General features: G+C 54.5%; 4 protein-coding genes across 7 annotated transcripts; all 4 read right to left on the reverse strand.

Moving 5' to 3' along the window:
* Positions 1 to 3,904: 3,904 nt before the first annotated feature.
* LOC116799814 (loricrin-like) lies at positions 3,905 to 4,357 on the reverse strand. Its single transcript, XM_032713200.1, has 2 exons — positions 4,092 to 4,357; positions 3,905 to 4,001 (listed from the first exon to the last, which is right to left on the reverse strand). Exons 1-2 carry the CDS (start codon positions 4,355 to 4,357, stop codon positions 3,905 to 3,907), a joined length of 363 nt encoding a protein of 120 aa, XP_032569091.1.
* Positions 4,358 to 7,454: 3,097 nt separating this feature from the next.
* Positions 7,455 to 8,332, reverse strand: LOC116799593 (keratin-associated protein 5-1-like). Its single transcript, XM_032712839.1, has one exon. It carries the CDS (start codon positions 8,313 to 8,315, stop codon positions 7,455 to 7,457), a length of 861 nt encoding a protein of 286 aa, XP_032568730.1. The 5' UTR covers positions 8,316 to 8,332.
* A 2,984-nt stretch (positions 8,333 to 11,316) lies between these two features.
* LOC116799595 (pollen-specific leucine-rich repeat extensin-like protein 1) lies at positions 11,317 to 11,922 on the reverse strand. The gene has a single exon (XM_032712840.1). It carries the CDS (start codon positions 11,920 to 11,922, stop codon positions 11,317 to 11,319), a length of 606 nt encoding a protein of 201 aa, XP_032568731.1.
* Positions 11,923 to 14,364: 2,442 nt separating this feature from the next.
* On the reverse strand, positions 14,365 to 16,907 carry LOC116799892 (keratin-associated protein 5-5-like). 4 transcript variants are annotated; one of them, XM_032713355.1, is made up of 3 exons: positions 16,761 to 16,907; positions 15,919 to 16,013; positions 14,365 to 14,911 (listed from the first exon to the last, which is right to left on the reverse strand). In XM_032713355.1, exons 1-3 carry the CDS (start codon positions 16,794 to 16,796, stop codon positions 14,668 to 14,670), a joined length of 375 nt encoding a protein of 124 aa, XP_032569246.1. In that variant the 5' UTR covers positions 16,797 to 16,907; the 3' UTR covers positions 14,365 to 14,667. The 4 variants fall into 4 exon arrangements, with proteins under 4 accessions (XP_032569246.1, XP_032569248.1, XP_032569249.1 ...); XM_032713357.1 differs by lacking the exon at positions 16,761 to 16,907 and adding an exon at positions 16,504 to 16,540; XM_032713358.1 differs by lacking the exon at positions 16,761 to 16,907 and adding an exon at positions 16,298 to 16,487.
* Between the last annotated feature and the right edge of the window lie 805 nt (positions 16,908 to 17,712).

Here is a 17,712-nt window from a genome sequence, read left to right on the forward strand (position 1 = left end):
TGTCCTGTGCTGGGGGGACCTGTGGGGAGAGACAGGAACCATCAGGGGCCCTTCCAGGGAAGAGAAATCTGGGTGTACATCCATCCAGTCTTGGCTGGATCCCACAATCCACTTTAAACCTTGTACTGGGTTCTTTTCCCCCCCATGGGATTGTCCCACCAAAGCCCAATCCAGGCCATGCCACCTCAAGCCAACACCCCAGAGTCTCCCTCCAAGTCCAAATCTCTGCTCTCACTCCTTCAGCAACCCCTGCACTCCTTCCTCACCCACCTCCCCTGTCACAACCAACCTCAGAACAAACCCCAGCCCAGCCCCAGGCATGGGGGTCCAAACCCCCCCCCCCCCCCCCCCCCCGTGCCCTGGAGCCCCCAAAATCGCTGCTCTTACCTGAGATGCTCAAGCAGCAAAGACACAAGGAGGGAATGAGGCTTTCTGGGCCAGGAGCGCTTTTATACCCTCCCTGCACACCCCACCTGGAAATGAAGCCCCTCCCTGTCTCCGAGCTCTCCCGGTTCAATCCATTCGTCGATGTGGTTTTTTTTCTGCCTCCCCACTCCTCGGGCTCGGGGAGTGACTCACCCCATCCACGCTGGGATTGCCTCCTCTTGTAGGTCGCCTTTCCTGTGCCACAGAAATTTAATTGGCAGCTCTGCCTGAGGTGGCTGCGATGGGGGAGTTGTGTGGGTGGCCCCGGTTTCCACAGTGTGGCCAGGTTGGTTTGGGTGTTGATCACACCTGGGGAGGGCTTTGTGTTTAGGGGGGGAAATGATGGCTCATACTTAAATCACAACATCCTTCTGGAAGGTCTTGAGGTTCTCTAGTCCTGCAAACCCCCCTAAACACAGAGATGTGTCTGTAGGTACCAAAATAAGGGAGAAAAGTCTTCTTTAACAGCATCTCCCTCTGTGCTGGGCACTGGGGAGGGAACTTTGGGTACTGTGTCCAGGTCTGGGTCCCTCAGGGCAAGAGGGACATGGAGGGGCTGGAGCATGTCCAGAGAAGGGAATGGAGCAGGGAAAGGGGCTGGAGCAGCAGGAGAAGGGGCTGGAGAACTCCTGAGGGAGCTGGGGGGGCTCATCCCAGAGAAAAGGAGGCTCAGAGGGGACCTTCTGGCTCTGGAATTCCCTGACAGGAGGGGGGAGCCGGGGGGGGGGGGGTGTCAGGCTCTGCTCCCAGGGAACAAGGGACAGGAGGAGGGAAACGGCCTCCAGCTGTGCCAGGGGAGGGTCAGGTTGGCCATGAGGAGGAATTTGCTCCTGGAAAGGGTGTTCAGGCCTTGGCAGGGGCTGCCCAGGGAGGTGGGGGAGTCCCCAGCCCTGGAGGTGCCCAGGGCAGGACTGGATGTGGCACTGAGTGCTCTGGGCTGGGGCCACGGTGGGGATGGGGCACAGGGGGGACTGGATGGGTTTGGAGGGCTTTTCCAGCCTGAATGATTCTGGGATTGTGTGGTTTGACTGGTCCCACTGTTGGCTCATTTCCCTTGGAACCATCCAAAACACGGTGGAGTGATGAAGAGAGAGAAAAGATCCCCCCAAACCTTTTTTTGCCGGTCAAAGGTTTCCTGCTGTTCCACAAGCAGCTGGAATTCTTATTTTTGGAAGGGAGAAGCCCTGCCCTGGGTAGTGATCCAGGATTAGCAAGGTGCATAATTATGTGGTTGACTTTCAGCCCATGAGTAATTCCCGAGCAGTGCCGGTGGTTTTATTCCAGGTTTTTATTCCAGCTTCGGTGCTGCCACGTGCAGGACGAGGGTCCCGTGGGTGCTGCCTGGGGTGTCACACCCTGGCTGCCACATTGTGGGGACCTGTCAGACCCAGGGGACTTTCTCGAACTTGTAAGAAGGTCCTTTTTGGGTTTTCCCTGACCCCCAATTAGCTCCTAATTGAGTTAATCCCGGTGCTATTCCGGCGGATGCCCAGACCCACACAGGCCTCCAGGCTGGGCCATGTTTGCAGTGAGAGCTGATCACAAGCAATAATTTGGGATACTCCCTGTACCTTTTCTCTGCGTGGGCTGGGAATTGTTTAGGACCACGGAGCTTGTTTGGCCCTTTTCTGTCACTGCTTGTGGAAGATATTTCAGTAATTAAACTGGAAGTTCAGTAATTAAACAAGCAGCAAATAAAAGACTAAACTCAGGATTTCCAGCTAAAATAGGGGAGCTGCTGGGATTTTGTCAAGGGGAAAGTGCTTGGGAAACACTGGGTAGAAAATATTTCCCTTCCTGCCGAGATGCTCAAGGAGTTGTGATTTTTGGGCCACTTCTCCTGCCTTTAATTTGTTTTTCTCCATGTTGATTAAGGTTTTATGCTGATCCCAGGGAAATGGAGCCTCATCCCACCTTTCCTAAGGCTGTTTCACACCCGACATCCCTTGGGAAGGCACCAAGGTGCCTCTCCTGCCTCTCCTGAGCTCCTGCTTTCAACACAAGTGCCTGACTCTTTGTTAAGTCACTGTGAGTCCTGAGCAGTTCCTGCATCCCAAAACCCATCTGACACATTCGGTGTTCCCGAAACATGGAGGATTTTTGGAAAGGTGGGAGGACAGGGCAGGGTTAAAGAACCAGGTGAGCAACCTAAATGCTTCTTTTGTATTGCTAAATTGCTGTTACAAACTGGGACAGTGTCAGGGCAAACTGTACCCAGGCTGCTTAATTGTGTTTTGTTCTGGCATCAGAAAAATATGGTCAATATTCTCCAGGAAAAAAGACTCCAAGTAATTTTTGGCTCCCGACAACTTGTTGTGCTGTTCCTCTTGCTGAGTTTGTTAATGAAGAGCATCCAGCCAGCTGGCCTGGGCATCTCTAGATTTTGTGCTTGGCCACCTCAAAGTGCCTTGAAAATGGGGTTTGACATGGGGGGGGCTCAAGGCAAATTCCAGAGTCACACCGAGAGCTTTTCCAAAGGATCCCAAAGCAGGGAGTGAGCTGCTGCCTGCACCCTTTTCAGCAATGCCAGATATTTCTGATCCTCCTGACGCACTCGAGAACCATCTTATCAAGGTAACATCCATTTCATGAATGGCAGTGCCAGAGCAATAAATTACCCAATTCCTTTTAATTACAAGTTGAGAAGAAATTTGTCAGCATGTTGTGTAACGCTGACGCCCCCGGCCCAGCCCAGAGCTCCTCAAGGGCTGGGCAGAGGGTTTCTAGAAAGGCTTGCTGGGAGGTTTGCCACCAGCACGTGGAGATACCTCCCCCAGGGTTGGCCTTTTGGGGCCAAAAGGCAAAAAAAAGGGGTTCTTTGTCTATGAGACTCTTTCTGCCCCGTGGTTGTGCCCAGAGCCAGCCCTGAGCTCTGCAAGGCAGCCCTTGGGGTCTTGCTGGGGGTTTTGGGTCTCCAGCTGTGTGGGGGAGAGTTGTCAGCATCTGAAAATCTTTATTGTCTCTTTCTTTTCCTTTGGAGCCCAAAGTGGGGCTGTGGCAGTGCCCAAACCCTCTCTGGGCAGGGCAACATCAGGGCGTTAAACAAGCACAAGGTGTCTTGTACTGTGACACGAAACACAAGGGGAAAGGAAAATCATCCACACAAAACCCTCCTGAACCCTGAACTGTAGTGTCTAAAAACCCATTCCAAACTCCAAACTGGAATGGCTCAAAACCTCTCCCAAACTCCAAATTGGAATGGCTCAAAACCCCTCCCAAACTCCAGAGTTTAATGGCTCAAAACTTCACCCAAACTCCAGATTTTGGCTCTGTGCAGTTACAGATGATACAGAGAAAACTGTGCCATGAACAGAGAGTTTATTTCAGCACCCACAGACAAAGCTCAGGAGAGGTCACAGGACTCACCAGGGGAGGGGGAGGAGACATTTTCTTTGGGAATTGCTGGGGACATGCAAAGCTTTCTGAACTCAGCACAGGGTCAAGGACATGCCCGGATCACCTGCAGATGAGGGTCTGATCACTTCATCTTCGAGGACACTTGGTAGATTTGCTGCTGGCACTCCTGGGGGTTTCCGTGGCAGGATCCACCACTGCTCCCATGGCAGGATCCACCACTGCTCCCGTGGCAGGATCCACCACTGCTCCCGTGGCATCCAGATCCACTGCTCCTGTGGCATCCGGATCCACCACTGCTGCCATGGCACCCAGATCCACCACTGCTGCCATGGCATCCAGATCCACTGCTCCTATGGCATCCAGATCCACTGCTCCCTTGGCATCCGGATCCACTGCTCCTGTGGCATCCAGATCCACTGCTCCCTTGGCATCCGGATCCACTGCTCCTGTGGCATCCAGATCCACCACTGCTCCCGTGGCATCCGGATCCGCTGCTCCTGTGACAGCCTTCACTGCTGTGGCAGGAGGATCGTTCCTGCTGGTGGCACTGGTCTTTGTCCTGGCGGGAGCACATCCTTGGAGACCTGCTGGGAAGACTCATCTTTGAGTGAGTGCCACGGCAAAGAACACTGGGAGTGTCCAAGGCCGGGTTGGACGGGGCTTGGAGCAACCTGGGCTAGTGGAAGGTGTCCCTGCCCATGGCAGGGGGTGGAACAAGATGATTGTTAAGGCCCTTTCCCACCCAAACCATTCCATGATTCTATGACTATAATCCAGGTTCTTGAAGAAGAGAGAAAAAGTAGCAGCCCACGTCTGCCCGTGCTGGTCCTCTGGGCAAATATTTCCCTTCTGTGTTTAGCAAACACATCAGAGAGAAGTTGAAACTCCCAGGGATGAGTGAGAAGGGGTGGACAGAGTCCCGAGGAGTCCTCAGCCATCTGAGCCAGCAAGTTTTATGTTTTCCAACCTGCTTTTTATTCTTTATCTACAGAAATGGATGAAGACGACAACGAGGCAGAAGGTCTGGGCCAGAGACAGTCAGAGGGATGGGATACAGGAGGCCAAGGGCTCGGGGTCGGGGCAGGGCTGGTGAGCATCAGAGGTGCCAAAGTTTGATGAAGCTGCACTTACCCCGTTCAGCAGGAGCTCGGAGGAGACGTGAGGCCGAGGAGATGAGGAGCGAAGGGGCGCGAGGGCTTTTATAGGGCACCCTCGGCGTGTTCCCTCCGGAAACCAGATGGGGCCCCACTGGAGGGACTTGCTTGTTCAGCACCCCGAGCACTTTGCTAATTGGGAGTTTTTGCCCTGCTGATTTGACTCATGGTGCTGGGAGCAGATCGATATCCCGCCGTTCCCCTCGTTACTCCAGAAAAATGTTAATTGCCCACCACGCCTGGCTCGGGACGGGCAGGTTTCTGGATGGCCTTGTTGCCTTTGACTGCACAATTTACCTGTTTGTTGGGCTTAATGCAAAGCAGCCACGAGCTCAAACTGGGAAGGGACAAATATTAGGGGAAGGTGGGATTGTGGGGTGGGCTGGTGGGCTGGGCTGTGAAGGGAACCCAAAAATGAAAGGGAAAGGGAACAAATGAGACCGTGGGGGTGTGTGGTAAAAATAAATGTATTTGGGCAGCGTGGGAAAAAAAGAATCTGGGTTGTGAGTGGGTGAAGGAGACAAAGGGGATTAGGGCTGCAGGTATGAGGGTGGCAGCAGGGGATCACAGAGCCTGGGGCTGGTCTGTGTAGGGGGTGACCTGAAAACAAGGACTGTGTCCTCCGGGAGCCCCTGGGGCAGCACTGGAGCTCAGTCCTGGGGCGTTACAAAGGCAGTCAAGTCACCCCTGGGCTCTAAAGCTCTCACTGAGGTTTGATTTGGGGGTTTAGAGGTGGGACATGGAGAGGTGAGGCTTTGCATCAAACTCCTGCTGACTGTGGGAGTGGGCGAAGGCAGGAGGGGGGACATGGGCAGGGAGCAACACCAGAGACCCCTAATTGTGAGTAAAACCAGCCAGGAGGCACTGAAAGGAGCCTTGCAAGAGTCCAAGCCAGTCTTTTCATTACTCAAGGGCTTTTAAGCCAAACAGCAGGAATTTAAAGCTCCACAGGAGCCCAAGAGCATCCAGGCTGGAGAGGGAGGACATTGGGATCAGCATCTTCACTGATTTAATGCTCTGTTTGGGGGAGAAAAGTGTCTTTCTGCCTATGGATCTGCCCAGGGCTGATCTCAGCCAGGACTCTAGAGGCCACTGTAATATTAATAATGGCACAGATTGAATTGGAATTAAAATGCAGAGTCGAGGAGACTCATCAGCCCCCAGAGGAGCTGAATCACCTGAAGCAACTGAGAGATGAGGAAACCGGAACGTGACTCGGGATATTTCACAAACGTCGGGAGAGCAGAAATCCTTGTGAAACTTGGATCCACGACCCATTCCAGCCCAGGTCACGTGGATGGGGAGAAACCTGTTCATCCCTTCTGTCGGCGACAGAGGTCCCTGAGCGGGGCCTGGCGGGGAGGACACTCGTGGGAGACCCCGACAGGACCATATTGACCCCTCAGCTCGTCTCTGAGCCCTCACATCTCCTGCAAAGCTCCTGCTCTTCAGGAGAGGCTTCCCTGAGTCCCCTGACAATATTTTGAGTGGATGGTGGCTTTTTTCTTTGGGTAATTTGTTGGTTTTATGGAAGGAATTGCCTTTGGGACGTTGCAAGGATGACCTGTGGCGGTGTTGGGGCAGCGTGTGGCCGCCTCTAAACCCTCCACCCCAGGAAGGTGCCCTTGCACCTGTTCCTGCTTCTTTTCCTTATTCAGGTGGTGCTGCAGGAGAAATCTCCCCCACTAGTGCTGGGAAGCAGCTGATTCCATGATGTGTCACGTCCTGGGGGCTGGGCCGGGCAGGACAGGGGAGATGGAGCTGAGGGAGGCTCTCACCTGGGTTAGGTGAGGTGCCAGGAGCCTCCGAGGACACGGTGCTGTGAGTCACCGGCTCCAGATCCCTGCTTTGCTCCAGAAATCCTCCCTGATGATTCCTCTCCCAGCCCCACCAGGCCTTATCTAACCAGGAGTTTGGGGCCTTTCACCCTGTTAGAGCCATTCCTGAATTCTCTCCCTGACTTTTTCCCCAGGGCTTTTTTTTGGAGGTTTGTGGTGCAAGTCCAGCTGTTCCCGTTGCCTCATGGGTGGATGAATGAAGGTCAGGCAGACCTTCTCATTTTTACCTCTCTGATGAAATGTGGTTTTTTTTTCATTACTATATTGCTATTTAATTACTGTGTTGCACAAACATGATGAAAACTGTTATTTCCTCCCAGCAAAGAAGTTGGCCAGGGGAGGAATCAAAAGACATCAGGTTGAACCAAGCAGGAGCCTCACGAGGGTGCAAACACCAGCTCTGGCCACAAGAAGAACCAGAAGCAGCTTGAATGGATGAAGTGGAAAACACTGATGCCAAGGGGGATTTTGAGCCATCATTTTTTATTGCCTCCATGTCTGCTGTGAAATAAGGAGGGGAAGAGCATTTAATATTTCACAGAGACCGTGGGTTATGCCTTCAAAGCATGTTACAAGCAAGATGACAGAGCAGAGCCCCACGAGCAGCACAGGACGTGGGGCCCATCAGAGGGTGCACGAGTGAGACGTTCCATTTGTTTGTCCTCACTCCTGTTGTCTTCTACTTTATCTTCCGGGCTGGAATTTTGCAGACCTGCTTCTGCTGCTGCCTTGGGATGCCCTTTGGCACGGGCACACAGCCTTGCTGGATTTGAGGGGGACAGACCTGCACTGGAGGGGGACAAACCTGTGCTGGAGGGGGACAGACCTGCACTGGAGGGGGACAGACCTGCACTGGAGGGGGACAAACCTGCACTGGAGGGGGACAGACCTGCACTGGAGGGGGACAGGTCTGCACTGGGACACACTTTGGGGCACACTTTGGGGCGCTCTGTGGGATGCACTTTGGGGCACACTTTTGGGAGCTCTGTGGGATGCACTTGGGGCTGCTCTGCGGGACACACTGTGGGATGCACTGTGAGGCCTTCCCATAGCTCGCCTTGCCCCCCTGGTACCCCGAGCCGTGGCACGTCTCCGAGCACACCGACCTGCCGTAGCCCTGGCACCCCCCTGCCGACCCCGAGCTGTACGTGGGTCTCCTGACACAGCTCGAGCCCCCTCCGTGGCACGAGCCGGATGATCCCTGGCACCTCTCGGAGCAGACGGACCTCCCGTAGCCCTGGCAGCCCCCCGAGGAGCCGTAGCTGTAGGTGGGTCTCCGGACGCAGGCGGAGCCCCCGTGGCAGCACTCGGAGGAGCCGTAGCCCTGGCACCTCTCGGAGCAGACGGGCTGCCTGTAGCCGTAGTGCCGGTAGTCGTGGCCCCTCATGCCCTCGACGCCCTCGCCGTCGCAGCCCGAGGAGCAGCAGTTGGCGTAGCCGTAGCGGAACGGGGTGCGCCGGGTGTCCAGCCACGACCCCGAGGGGTCGTACCAGGTGGAGTTCAGGTTGAAGTAGGATTCTCTTCCGGAAGAGTAGATCATTGTTGAGCTGCAGGGAAAAACCTGGAAAACAGCAGGCTGGTGTCACCGTCTCCTCTGGTTTTGTTTGACTCCCTGTAAAGCTGCGTTAGTGAGATGTGACCGGGTCACACCCGACTGTCCTGAGGGTCTGGGTCTAAAGGAAACACCTGCAGCTGCCCAATGCTGGTCAGATTAAGTCCAAACCCTCTTTCTGACCTTCCCCTTCGTATTTTTCCCTCCAGGAACAGAACCAACCATAAGACACCATGTGTGTAAATCCCACACCCAAATCCCTCAAGAGCTTCTTTCTTGGCTTAGCCCGTGGTGCCAGTCCCACACCCAGGTCTCCCAACAGCTTCTGTCTTGGCTTAGCCCATCATTCTTGAGGGTCCAAGTCAGGTCTGTGACCTCCTGAATCCAAACCCCATCCAAAAATGACCCAGGGCTGTGTCTTACCCCGTTCCCAAGGGAAGGCAGGTGCTGACCAGGGGAGCAGATTGTGACAGGCAAAGGGACCGGGGCCTTTTATAGGGTTCCAAGTCTTCCCCTCATAAATGAAACACTCTGCAGGAACGAGGATTAAATTATTTATTGGCAAAACATCTCCTCCATTTGGATGCTGTTCCCATGTCCTGCTTGACTCACGATTTCTGATAAGCATCTTTTAATTACCCAGCGGGGCACATAAAAGACTTACAGTGTTTAAGGCACACATTGTCCTGTGAGGCAGGTAATAAAGTAATTATTCACCAGCTCCAGAGCACCAGGACACTGAGTGGAGGCTGATGTGTGACCTGTGAGTCAGGAGCCATGATGTGCCCAGGCTCAATGACCCGGCCTTCCCCTTCTGCTGCCCAGGAGGGACATTTCCAGGAGGTGCCTGAAGCACAAACAGGTGACTGGGAAGAGCCAGCTCAGAGTCACCAAAAGCAAATTGTGCTGATGGGTTTCGGTGATGAAGAGGTTGGTTCTGTGCAGGGGGAGGCCCTGGCACAGGTTGCCCAGAGAAGCTGTGGCTGCCCCATCCCTGGAAGTGTCCAAGGCCAGGCTGGAGCAACCTGGGATAGAGGAAGGTGCCCCCATGGCAGGGAGTGGAACAGGATGATCTTTAAGGTCCCTTCCAACCTAAACCATTCCAGGATTCCATGTGCTGGTTTAGACAGGATATTAGGAAGGGGGATATTAGGATATTCCCTGTGAGGCTGGGGAGGCCCTGGCACAGGTTATTCCATGGATCCCCCATCCCTGGAAGTGTCCAAGGCCAGGCTGGACAGGGTTTGGAGCAACCTGGTCTTGTGGAAGGTGTCCCTGCCCATGGAAGGGAGTTGGAACTGGATGATCTTTAAGGTCCCCTCCAACCCAAGCCATTCCAGGATCCCATGAGTGTGATGGGTGGTGCTGCCTCGAGGTTTTTGGCACAGTTTCCCACGGCAGCCTCGTGGACTGGACTGTCCATCCAGTGTGGACTGGATGGATGAACTACATGGTGGGTGAAAAACTGGCTGACACTGGTGCTGGTCCTGTTTGAGATCTTCATTAATGCCCTGGATAATGGGGTGGACTTGGCAAATCTACAGGTGGCACCAACTTGGGGTGAGGGGCTGAAAGTGCTGGAGAAACGGTCCTGTGGCTGGGATGGACTGGGATGGACTGGGATGGACTGGGATGGACTGGGAGGGCTGGGCTGGACTAACTGGGCTGGGAGGGCTGGGGTGGCAAGTGAAAAGCAGTTTGGAAGATAAGATGGACCAAATTTGACCTGGAAATGCTGGTCAGGGCTAAACTCAGTCTGTGGGCTCTGAGTCACTGCACTGGACCAGTGCCTGGGAATTGGGAAGAGGTTGGGAAGAAAACAGCTAATAAAATAAGGGATCTCCTAAGTTAGATTTCATATATAAGTGGTGTTTTGTTTGGGTAAAATTAGACATGAGAAAAATAAATTGTTGTGGTGAAGAAAAAAAAAGAAGAAACTCCTTTTTCCCTTTCCAGTTTTCCTTGGGGGTTCCGCGAGGACACGCTTGAGCAACACACAGAAGCAACATTAGATATTTTAATGGACCTTGTGGGAGGCTTTTCTGGCAAAGCGAGAGAGAAAAAGCAGGTTTGCAGCGCCTGTGAGAGCCGGGGAGCTGCGGGGGAAGAGCCGGGGCTGCACCTTCCTGCGGGAGCGAAAAGGCATCCCTGGCACGCACAGCCACACCTCACGTGCCGGGCCACGCGCTCATTAAGGTGATTAGCATTTAAATGAGGATGTTGTGCCGGCGCAGGGCTCTCTGGGTGAGGAAGGTGCTGGAACGCTCACGGAGCCGACTGTTTTTACCCGCGGTCCTGTGGTGGGTGACCACGGCGGGGAGGATTTTCCTGGTGAAACCCCTTCGGCCAGAGCTGAAACCCTCAGGTGTGAACCCTAATTTTGACTTGGAAGTTTCCTCGTGAGAATTTTAATGGCTTTTAACATCTTGTTGTAACCTTGGTGATGTTTTGGGGGGGTTAAAAAAAAAGCAACCAAGTGTCTGCTAATTTTTTTTTAGCTTTATTCTCTAATACACGGGGAAAAAATAAATGTGCAGAAGTCCCTGATGCTCCTGCAGTCACAGTGGTTACTTTTTTTCCCAGTAAAGTCCTGTTGCTGTTTTCAAGCATCTTTGAAATCAAAGTCCACTGAACCCACGGGAGAAGGTGAATCCGTGGCAGGATGTTCCTCCATCTCCAGGTTGCTCAGACGAGGGAAGAAACAGCTTCTCTTCCCCGAGGAAGACCAAAGCCCGGCAGGGGAGGGTACTGGGAATTTAAAGTGTCAGTGCTGGGGCCGAGCAGGGGGTTGAGACCCCAAATCTGATGTGCAAAGAGCAGCAATGAACCTTCAGCCACGGGAGCATCATTTGGGCAAGGAGTGGAACCCCCCCCAACACCAACTGGGCACACGCTGGGGAGGGGTCCCAGATACTGGGGAAGGGTCCCAGACCCCGGGGAGGGGTCTCAGACCTCGGCGAGGGGTCCCAGCACCTTGCTGTCCCCATGCTCAGCACTTCTGCACACAGGGTGGCAAGAGAGTGACCTGCTTTTGCTGGTGGTGGCAGGGGCGTGGTGGCAGGGGGATGGGGGCCGGGCAGCACCTCTGGACGGGTGGGGGGCACCTCTGGACGGGTGGGGGGCACCTCTGGACGGGTGGGTGGCACCTCTGGACGGGTGGGGGGCAACATGGGCCGCAGGGGCGGCGATGGGGCAGGGGCAGGGGCTGCAGGACCACGGGGGGACTGTCATCCTCGGGGGGACACTGCTCCACCCTCCTCCTGGGCTTGCCGCAGGACTCCTGGTCCTGGCAGGGCGGGGAGGGCCGGTACTGCTGCAGGGGCCGGCGGTGGATCCTGGCGGGCGGGGGGCACGCGGGGGGCGCGTGGTTCACCTCCACCCGCCGGCGGGGCTGGCAGCTCTGCTGGGGTGGGCACGGCTCGGGGGGCTGGCAGCCCTGGGGAGCGCTCTGGCAGGACCCATCAAGGTCGTGGCTGAGGCTCCCGGGGATTTCGTGGCAGCTCCCGCTGGATCTGGGCCATGTCCAGCCCTTCGTGGCACAGCCCGAGCTGTCGTGGCACAAGTCCTGGTCACTGAGGCCCTTCTGGTGCTGCATTCTGGGGCAGAGATCACGGAATCATTCCCAGAATCCTTGAGGTTGGGAAAGCCCTCCAAGGTCACCGAGTCCCCCCTGTGCCCCATCCCCACCTTGTCCCCAGCCCAGAGCACTCAGTGCCACGGCCAGTCCTTCCCTGGACACCTCCAGGGCTGGGGACTCCCCCACCTCCCTGGGCAGCCCCTACCAAGGCCTGAACACCCTTTCCAGGAGGAAATTCCTCCTCCTGGCCAACCTGACCCTCCCCTGGCACAGCTTGAGGCTGTTCCCCCTCCTCCTGTCCCTTGTTCCCTGGGAGCAGAGCCCGACCCCTTCCTGGCTCCCCCCTCCTGTCAGGGATTTCCAGAGCCAGAAGGTCCCCCCTGAGCCTCCTTTTCTCCGGGATGAGCCCCCCCAGCTCCCTCAGGAGTTCTCCTCAGGTGACTCACAAGCCATATGATCAAGCCCTCAGGAATAAACCGTCTGGGAAAAAGCAACCAAACCACAACTCCTTTTCTTTTGCTGTTTCTGTGAAAAAATAGTGAGGAACCTGAGAGAGCTGAGAGAATCCAACTCACCCCGGGAGCGGGACGGACGGGCTGGGCAGGGAGTCGGAGTCCTGGGGACAGAGCTGGGGCTGAAAGCTTTTATATGTGGCCGAGGTCTCTTGGGAATGAGACATGCCCTGGGAATGAGGAGCCGAGCTCTGCCACGGCCATGTGTGTGTTTTGTTCTGGCACTTGCTTTTGGATTAATCAGCCCCAATTAGCATCTCCCTCGGTGGAACGTCAGCTCAGCTCCTTTGCATGTGCAGTGGCCCATTATCTAATTAGTTCTCCCACTGGTCATGCTCAGATGTGCTGTTACCTCCTGTCAGTCAGATGGGATCCTGGGATAAGGATACCTGGAATACCGGGATGCTGAGTGATGTGCCCAAAAGGAGACTCTCGTGGCAGTGGGAAAACCACAGGAAGGCCCAGGAGTCCTTCCAGGGCACGGGGAGGGAATCCAGGGTGACATCAGGACCATAAGGAACAGCAAGTGTTGCTGTCCCGTGTGTGACTGGAAGACTTGAGCTCCAAATCTGGGATCCCTACGGACACCAGGAGCAGGGATGGACCAGGGCAGGCTGGGGATGGGATGTTTATTCCCTTATTTAAATGAATTCATTCCCTTCCAGGTCAGGAGCACCTCGACCAGGTGAGTGACTACAGCAAGGAAAAGCCTTTTATGTGTGGAAAATCTGCTTTTATGTGTGGAAAATCTGGAATGAGGGCAGCCAGAGGAGCAGTGACCTCATGGACCAACGATTCCAGCATATCCACCTTTCTGACATTTTCCTTTGACCCATTTTCAGCGCAGCTGCTCTGTTTTGCATTTCTGTGGACGGGTCGAGGCATTTTTAAGGACTGGGAAAACATCTCTCCCAGCAGCCCCCAGGGCAGGAGGCATTTCCATGCACTCCCTCCACGGTGGAGCCTCTCCAAGGGATGCTCAGAGGTTTGTCCAGTGGAATTTGGGTCTGAATCACTGGGGAAAGCATGTGCAGAATTCAGGGGTGTGGTTTCAGGGCCGTGCTGGAGATAATTTATTCCGTAACTGCAGGACCAATGTCACTGCCTTGCAGGAAGCAGGGAAAGGTGGAAAAGAACTTGGTATCTGTCAAGGCCAATGAGGATTTTAGATTTAGAACTCGTTGCCAGTGTCCCAGGATTATGCTGGGCTTGGATTTAAAAGAGTGGCTTTGGAGTCACTTCCCTTCCTGAGGATTTCACAAATCACCAAGTGCAAATATTTAATTTCTTAATCTTGTCTCTTAAATTTTGCCATATTTGAATAGAATTCCAGATAAATTAGGTACTATTTCTGAATCCATCAGGCTGGACTTATATCTGGGGCTCTGGGCAACCTGGTCTGGTGGGAGGTGTCCCTTCCCATGGCAGGGGGTGGAATGAGATGATCTTTAAAGCCCCTTCCAACCTAAACCGTTCTGTGATTCTGTGATTCTGCCAATGACTCCCTGCCTCTGTGCAGACCACACTTCCTGGTCTATTTAATCTTATTGACAAGATATCAAACCTCTTAAAAGGTTTATCAAACCTTTTAAATCTCAGCAAATTCCCTGGAAAGAATTCCATTAGGAAAAAAGACCTTTAGCTCTGGCTTTAGGGCCGCACAGATGCTTTGATTGCAAACTGTGTCTCCAAAGTCAAAGCAGGGGGAAGAGAATGGAACTGGGTGACCAAGGGGATGCTGAAATAACACTGATGAGTCCTGCTTTCCCTTGCATGAGAGGCTGACCCAAGAATTTCACCACTCCGGGGTGTTGTCATCAGCGGAATGACAAATAGTTGCAAAATTAATTACATTAAGAAATTAAACAAATGCTAAAAACGTCCCAGACCAGAGCTCTGGTTTAAAAGAGAAAGATAAATGAATAAATGAATATACATAACCCAGGAGTTTGCAAGCTCATAACTGACACATTTTATTATGATTCATGACTAATTAGAGGTTAAAGGGAGGAAAGGGAGAACTGAAGCATCCAACGTCCCACACACCCAGAGAAGAGGAGCAGCGGGCCCAGGGCTCACGGAGGGAAACCCCACCCAGCGCTGGGCAGCGACTGCACGAGCACTGGGTGACCAAAGGCAGGCAAAGGACAGGGGATCTACAGTCTCTAAGCAAAGCAGGGGTGGTGTCCAGGTCCATATCCACGTCTGGAAGCCCAGGTGAGCCGGGAGGGCAGCGGGCAGGGCCGGGGGCTCAGTTGCCGCCGCAGCAGCCGCCGCAGCAGCCCCTGTTGTTGTTGCTGATGGTGTAGCAGCAGGACATGGGCATGCAGCAGGACTGCACGGGCATGCAGCAGGGGCTGCAGCACTGCATGGGGGAGCAGCACATCGGGGTCTTGCAGCACGAGGGGGTGCTGTAGCAGGTCAGGGAGTAGCTTCCTCCTCCGCAGCAACCGCAGCCTCCGTTGGGCATATTGTTGGTTGGAGAGTTGGCAAAGCTGGGAAGAATCACAGAATGTGCTGAGCTGGAAGGGACCCACAAGGACCATCCAGTGCAACCCTCAGCCTGCACAGGCCCAGCCCCAAGAGTCCCAACCTGTGCCCCAGAGGATCAGCCAAACCCTCCTGGAGCTCTGGCAGCCTTGGGGCTGTGCCTGCTGCCCTGGGGAGCCTGGGCAGTGCCCAACCACCCTCTGGGGGAAGAACCTTTTTCTGAGATCCAACCTGACCCTGCCCTGACACAGCTCCAGCCATTCCCTGGCTGCTGTCCCTGGTTCCCCCAGAGCAGAGCTCAGTCCTGTCCCTCCTCTGCCCCTGCCCAGGAAGTTGGAACTGCAGAGTTTGGGTTTTTTCTCTGCCTGAATCTCCTGGTTCTTTAGGCAGCTTAAAGTCTTCTTATCCCAAAGTCCATCCCAAAGTCCCTGGTGTCCAGGATCCCAGGACAGCCTGTCCCTGGGATCTCCATGTTTTTGGTTTGGACACCGGTGCACTTGGAATATTGTCCAGCACTGGTTCCATCAGAGGGAAACCACCCAGGCAAAGCTGAGAGGAGCAGAGAGAGTCTCTGACTGAGAGCAGGAGGTTTGGAAGTACACAATTCATTCAAAGCTCTGGTTGTGCTCAACTTGGAGGTTTGAGGAGGTGAAACCAAGGGTTGTCTTGTTTCGTAAATCTTGGTTGTAACTCCTCTTTTTCCTCCAATGTCAGTCCCACCTCCTCATTCCCAGGCATCCCTAATTTCCCAGGAAGAGCAGCCTAGCACAGTGCACACAGTCCTCAGGCTGGGCCCTCCTGGAATGTTCTCCAACCCCTTGCTCTTCCTGGCCCTGCTGATGCTCCTGGAGCCTCCTTTAACATTTCCAGGCCCCGTAACTCCTTGTGCAGAGTTTATAGAAGCCCAGCTCCCAAACCCCATCCCAGATCTCTAGTTAGATCTGGATGCTGCTCTCAGATATCCAAGATTTCCTTTTGGGGAATGAAGGGAGATTCAGAAGTTCTCACTTACCCTGTTGAAGAGTGAGGAGAGGTGAAGGGAGGAGAAGACGAGCGAATGAAGTGAGCTGGGCCAGGAGACCTTTTATAGTCCTGAACACCTTCCTCCTGGAAGTGAGACAGCCATTGACCATCCCAGTTTCCCTGTTTACCAACCCAAACCCATATTTTTTAGCCCTACGTGTCGCCTGGTATTTGCATTTTGCCCTATTACTTGTGATCACTACCTTTGTTAGGCCCCATAATTGTTTAGCCTGCAGATAATCAAAGGGCTTCTATGAATACTGATGAATTTGTCCTCCCCACAACCTTGCCAGGGAGCCAGAAAAATGCATCCTCGTATCTGTTTGACAAAGGCAGGCAGTGAGGGCCGGGGATGTTCTGGGCCTTACTCAGCACCCGCCGCTGCTGAGTCAGTGCAAGGCCCGAAACTGAGCCCCGGCCTCGTGTCTCTGGGCCTCGTGATGGGTGGTTTCATCAGGCTGGTGTTTGAAACACGGGTTTGGGAAACGTCATGGAAATGGGGCTGTTTGTTCCTGTCACGGGGACGGGCATGTGAGGAGGGAGCGAGAAGTGATGGGGACCCATCGAGAGTCACCCGAGCTCGGGGCTCGGTCACCCGCACAAGAGTCCTGCAAGGCCATGGAATCAAGGCATGGTTTGGGCTGGAAGGGACCTTGAAGATCATCCAGTTCCACCCCCTGCCATGGGCAGGGACACATTCCACTAGTCCAGGCTGCTCCAACCTGGCTTTGGACACTTCCAGGGATGGGGCAGCCACAGCTTCTCTGGGCAACCTGTACCAGGGTCTCCCCACCCTCACAGGGAAGGATTTCTTCCTAATATCCGTCTAACTCTCCTCTCTGTCAGTCTGAACCCATTCCCACTCATCCTATCACTCCAGGCCCTTCTAAATAGTTTCTCCTCATGTTTCTTGCAGGATCCCTTCAGGCTCTGGAAGGGCACAATCAGGTCACCCCGAAGCTTCTCTTCTCCAGGCTGAACAATCCCAACTCTGCAGCCTTTCCTCCCAGCAGAGCTACTCCATCCCTCTGCTCAGCTCCTCTGCAGTGGCTCCAGCAGCTCCATGTGCTCCCTGGGCTGTTCCCCAGGGCTGGGGCAGCTCTGCTGGGGGGTCTCAGCTGAGGGGGCAGAATTCCCCCCTGCCCTGCTGCCACAGGGGGGTTCTGGGCTGGATCATGTCCAGCCTCTCCCCCACATCTCGCCAGGGAGGGAGGGGCTTTAGGTGGGTGCAGGACCCTCTGTGGGTGTTGGAAATGGAAGGAGCCCCGAATGAACCAAAGGGTGAGAAGGTTGAGGTGACCAGCACAGAGAACTGGTCCTGCCTGGGCTCACGGGGCTGAGTGGGAGGCAGGGACTCTGCTGGGACTTTGTTGAGGTGAAACCATTTTCTGGGAGGGAAGAAGGAAGGTCAAGGTAAGGCAGAGCCTTGGGCAGGGTGGATGAATCCTTGTTTAACGCTTTGCTCTGGGGCTCAGTCCTGGCAGGAATGGGGGGTTTGGGAGGAATTTTTTCCACGGTCTGAAATTGCAGCTCCCATCGGAGGAGCTCGTACATTATCCTGGGAGCTGCCTAATGAGAGGATGGTGGAGCCTGCCTGGTGAGTTCCCTGTGCTTCCTCACATCCCTGGGGATCCCTGGGGTGCTCTGCAGAGGGGTCCTCTCGGGTGAGCTGCCTCCAGCCCCCAGGATGGTCACAGTGGCCTTGCTTTGCTTTCTGCACAGTGCAAGGGGGGAGCAGATTGAGATTTTAGTGCTATTTCAGCCCTGCAGGAAACGCTGCTAA

The sequence above is a fragment of the Chiroxiphia lanceolata genome, chromosome 29 (assembly GCF_009829145.1).
Source record: "Chiroxiphia lanceolata isolate bChiLan1 chromosome 29, bChiLan1.pri, whole genome shotgun sequence".
NCBI lineage: Eukaryota > Metazoa > Chordata > Aves > Passeriformes > Pipridae > Chiroxiphia > Chiroxiphia lanceolata.

What these genes read in the sequence shown, in the direction of transcription:
- LOC116799892 (XM_032713355.1), bottom strand. Translation starts at nt 16,796, where the DNA reads ATGAGTGGGAATGGGTTCAGACTGACAGAGAGGAGA. An exon ending in TCAGACTGACAGAGAGGAGA is followed by an intron (nt 16,014 to 16,760) that starts GTTAGACGGATA and finishes TCTCACTTCCAG; the next exon opens with GAGGAAGGTGTTCAGGACTA. An exon ending in TCTCCTCACTCTTCAACAGG is followed by an intron (nt 14,912 to 15,918) that starts GTAAGTGAGAAC and finishes GATTCTTCCCAG; the next exon opens with CTTTGCCAACTCTCCAACCA.
- LOC116799593 (XM_032712839.1), bottom strand. Translation starts at nt 8,315, where the DNA reads ATGATCTACTCTTCCGGAAGAGAATCCTACTTCAACCTGAACTCCACC.
- LOC116799595 (XM_032712840.1), bottom strand. Translation starts at nt 11,922, where the DNA reads ATGCAGCACCAGAAGGGCCTCAGTGACCAGGACTTGTGCCACGACAGC.
- LOC116799814 (XM_032713200.1), bottom strand. Translation starts at nt 4,357, where the DNA reads ATGTGCTCCCGCCAGGACAAAGACCAGTGCCACCAGCAGGAACGATCC. An exon ending in GGCAGCAGTGGTGGATCTGG is followed by an intron (nt 4,002 to 4,091) that starts GTGCCATGGCAG and finishes CCACGGGAGCAG; the next exon opens with TGGTGGATCCTGCCATGGGA.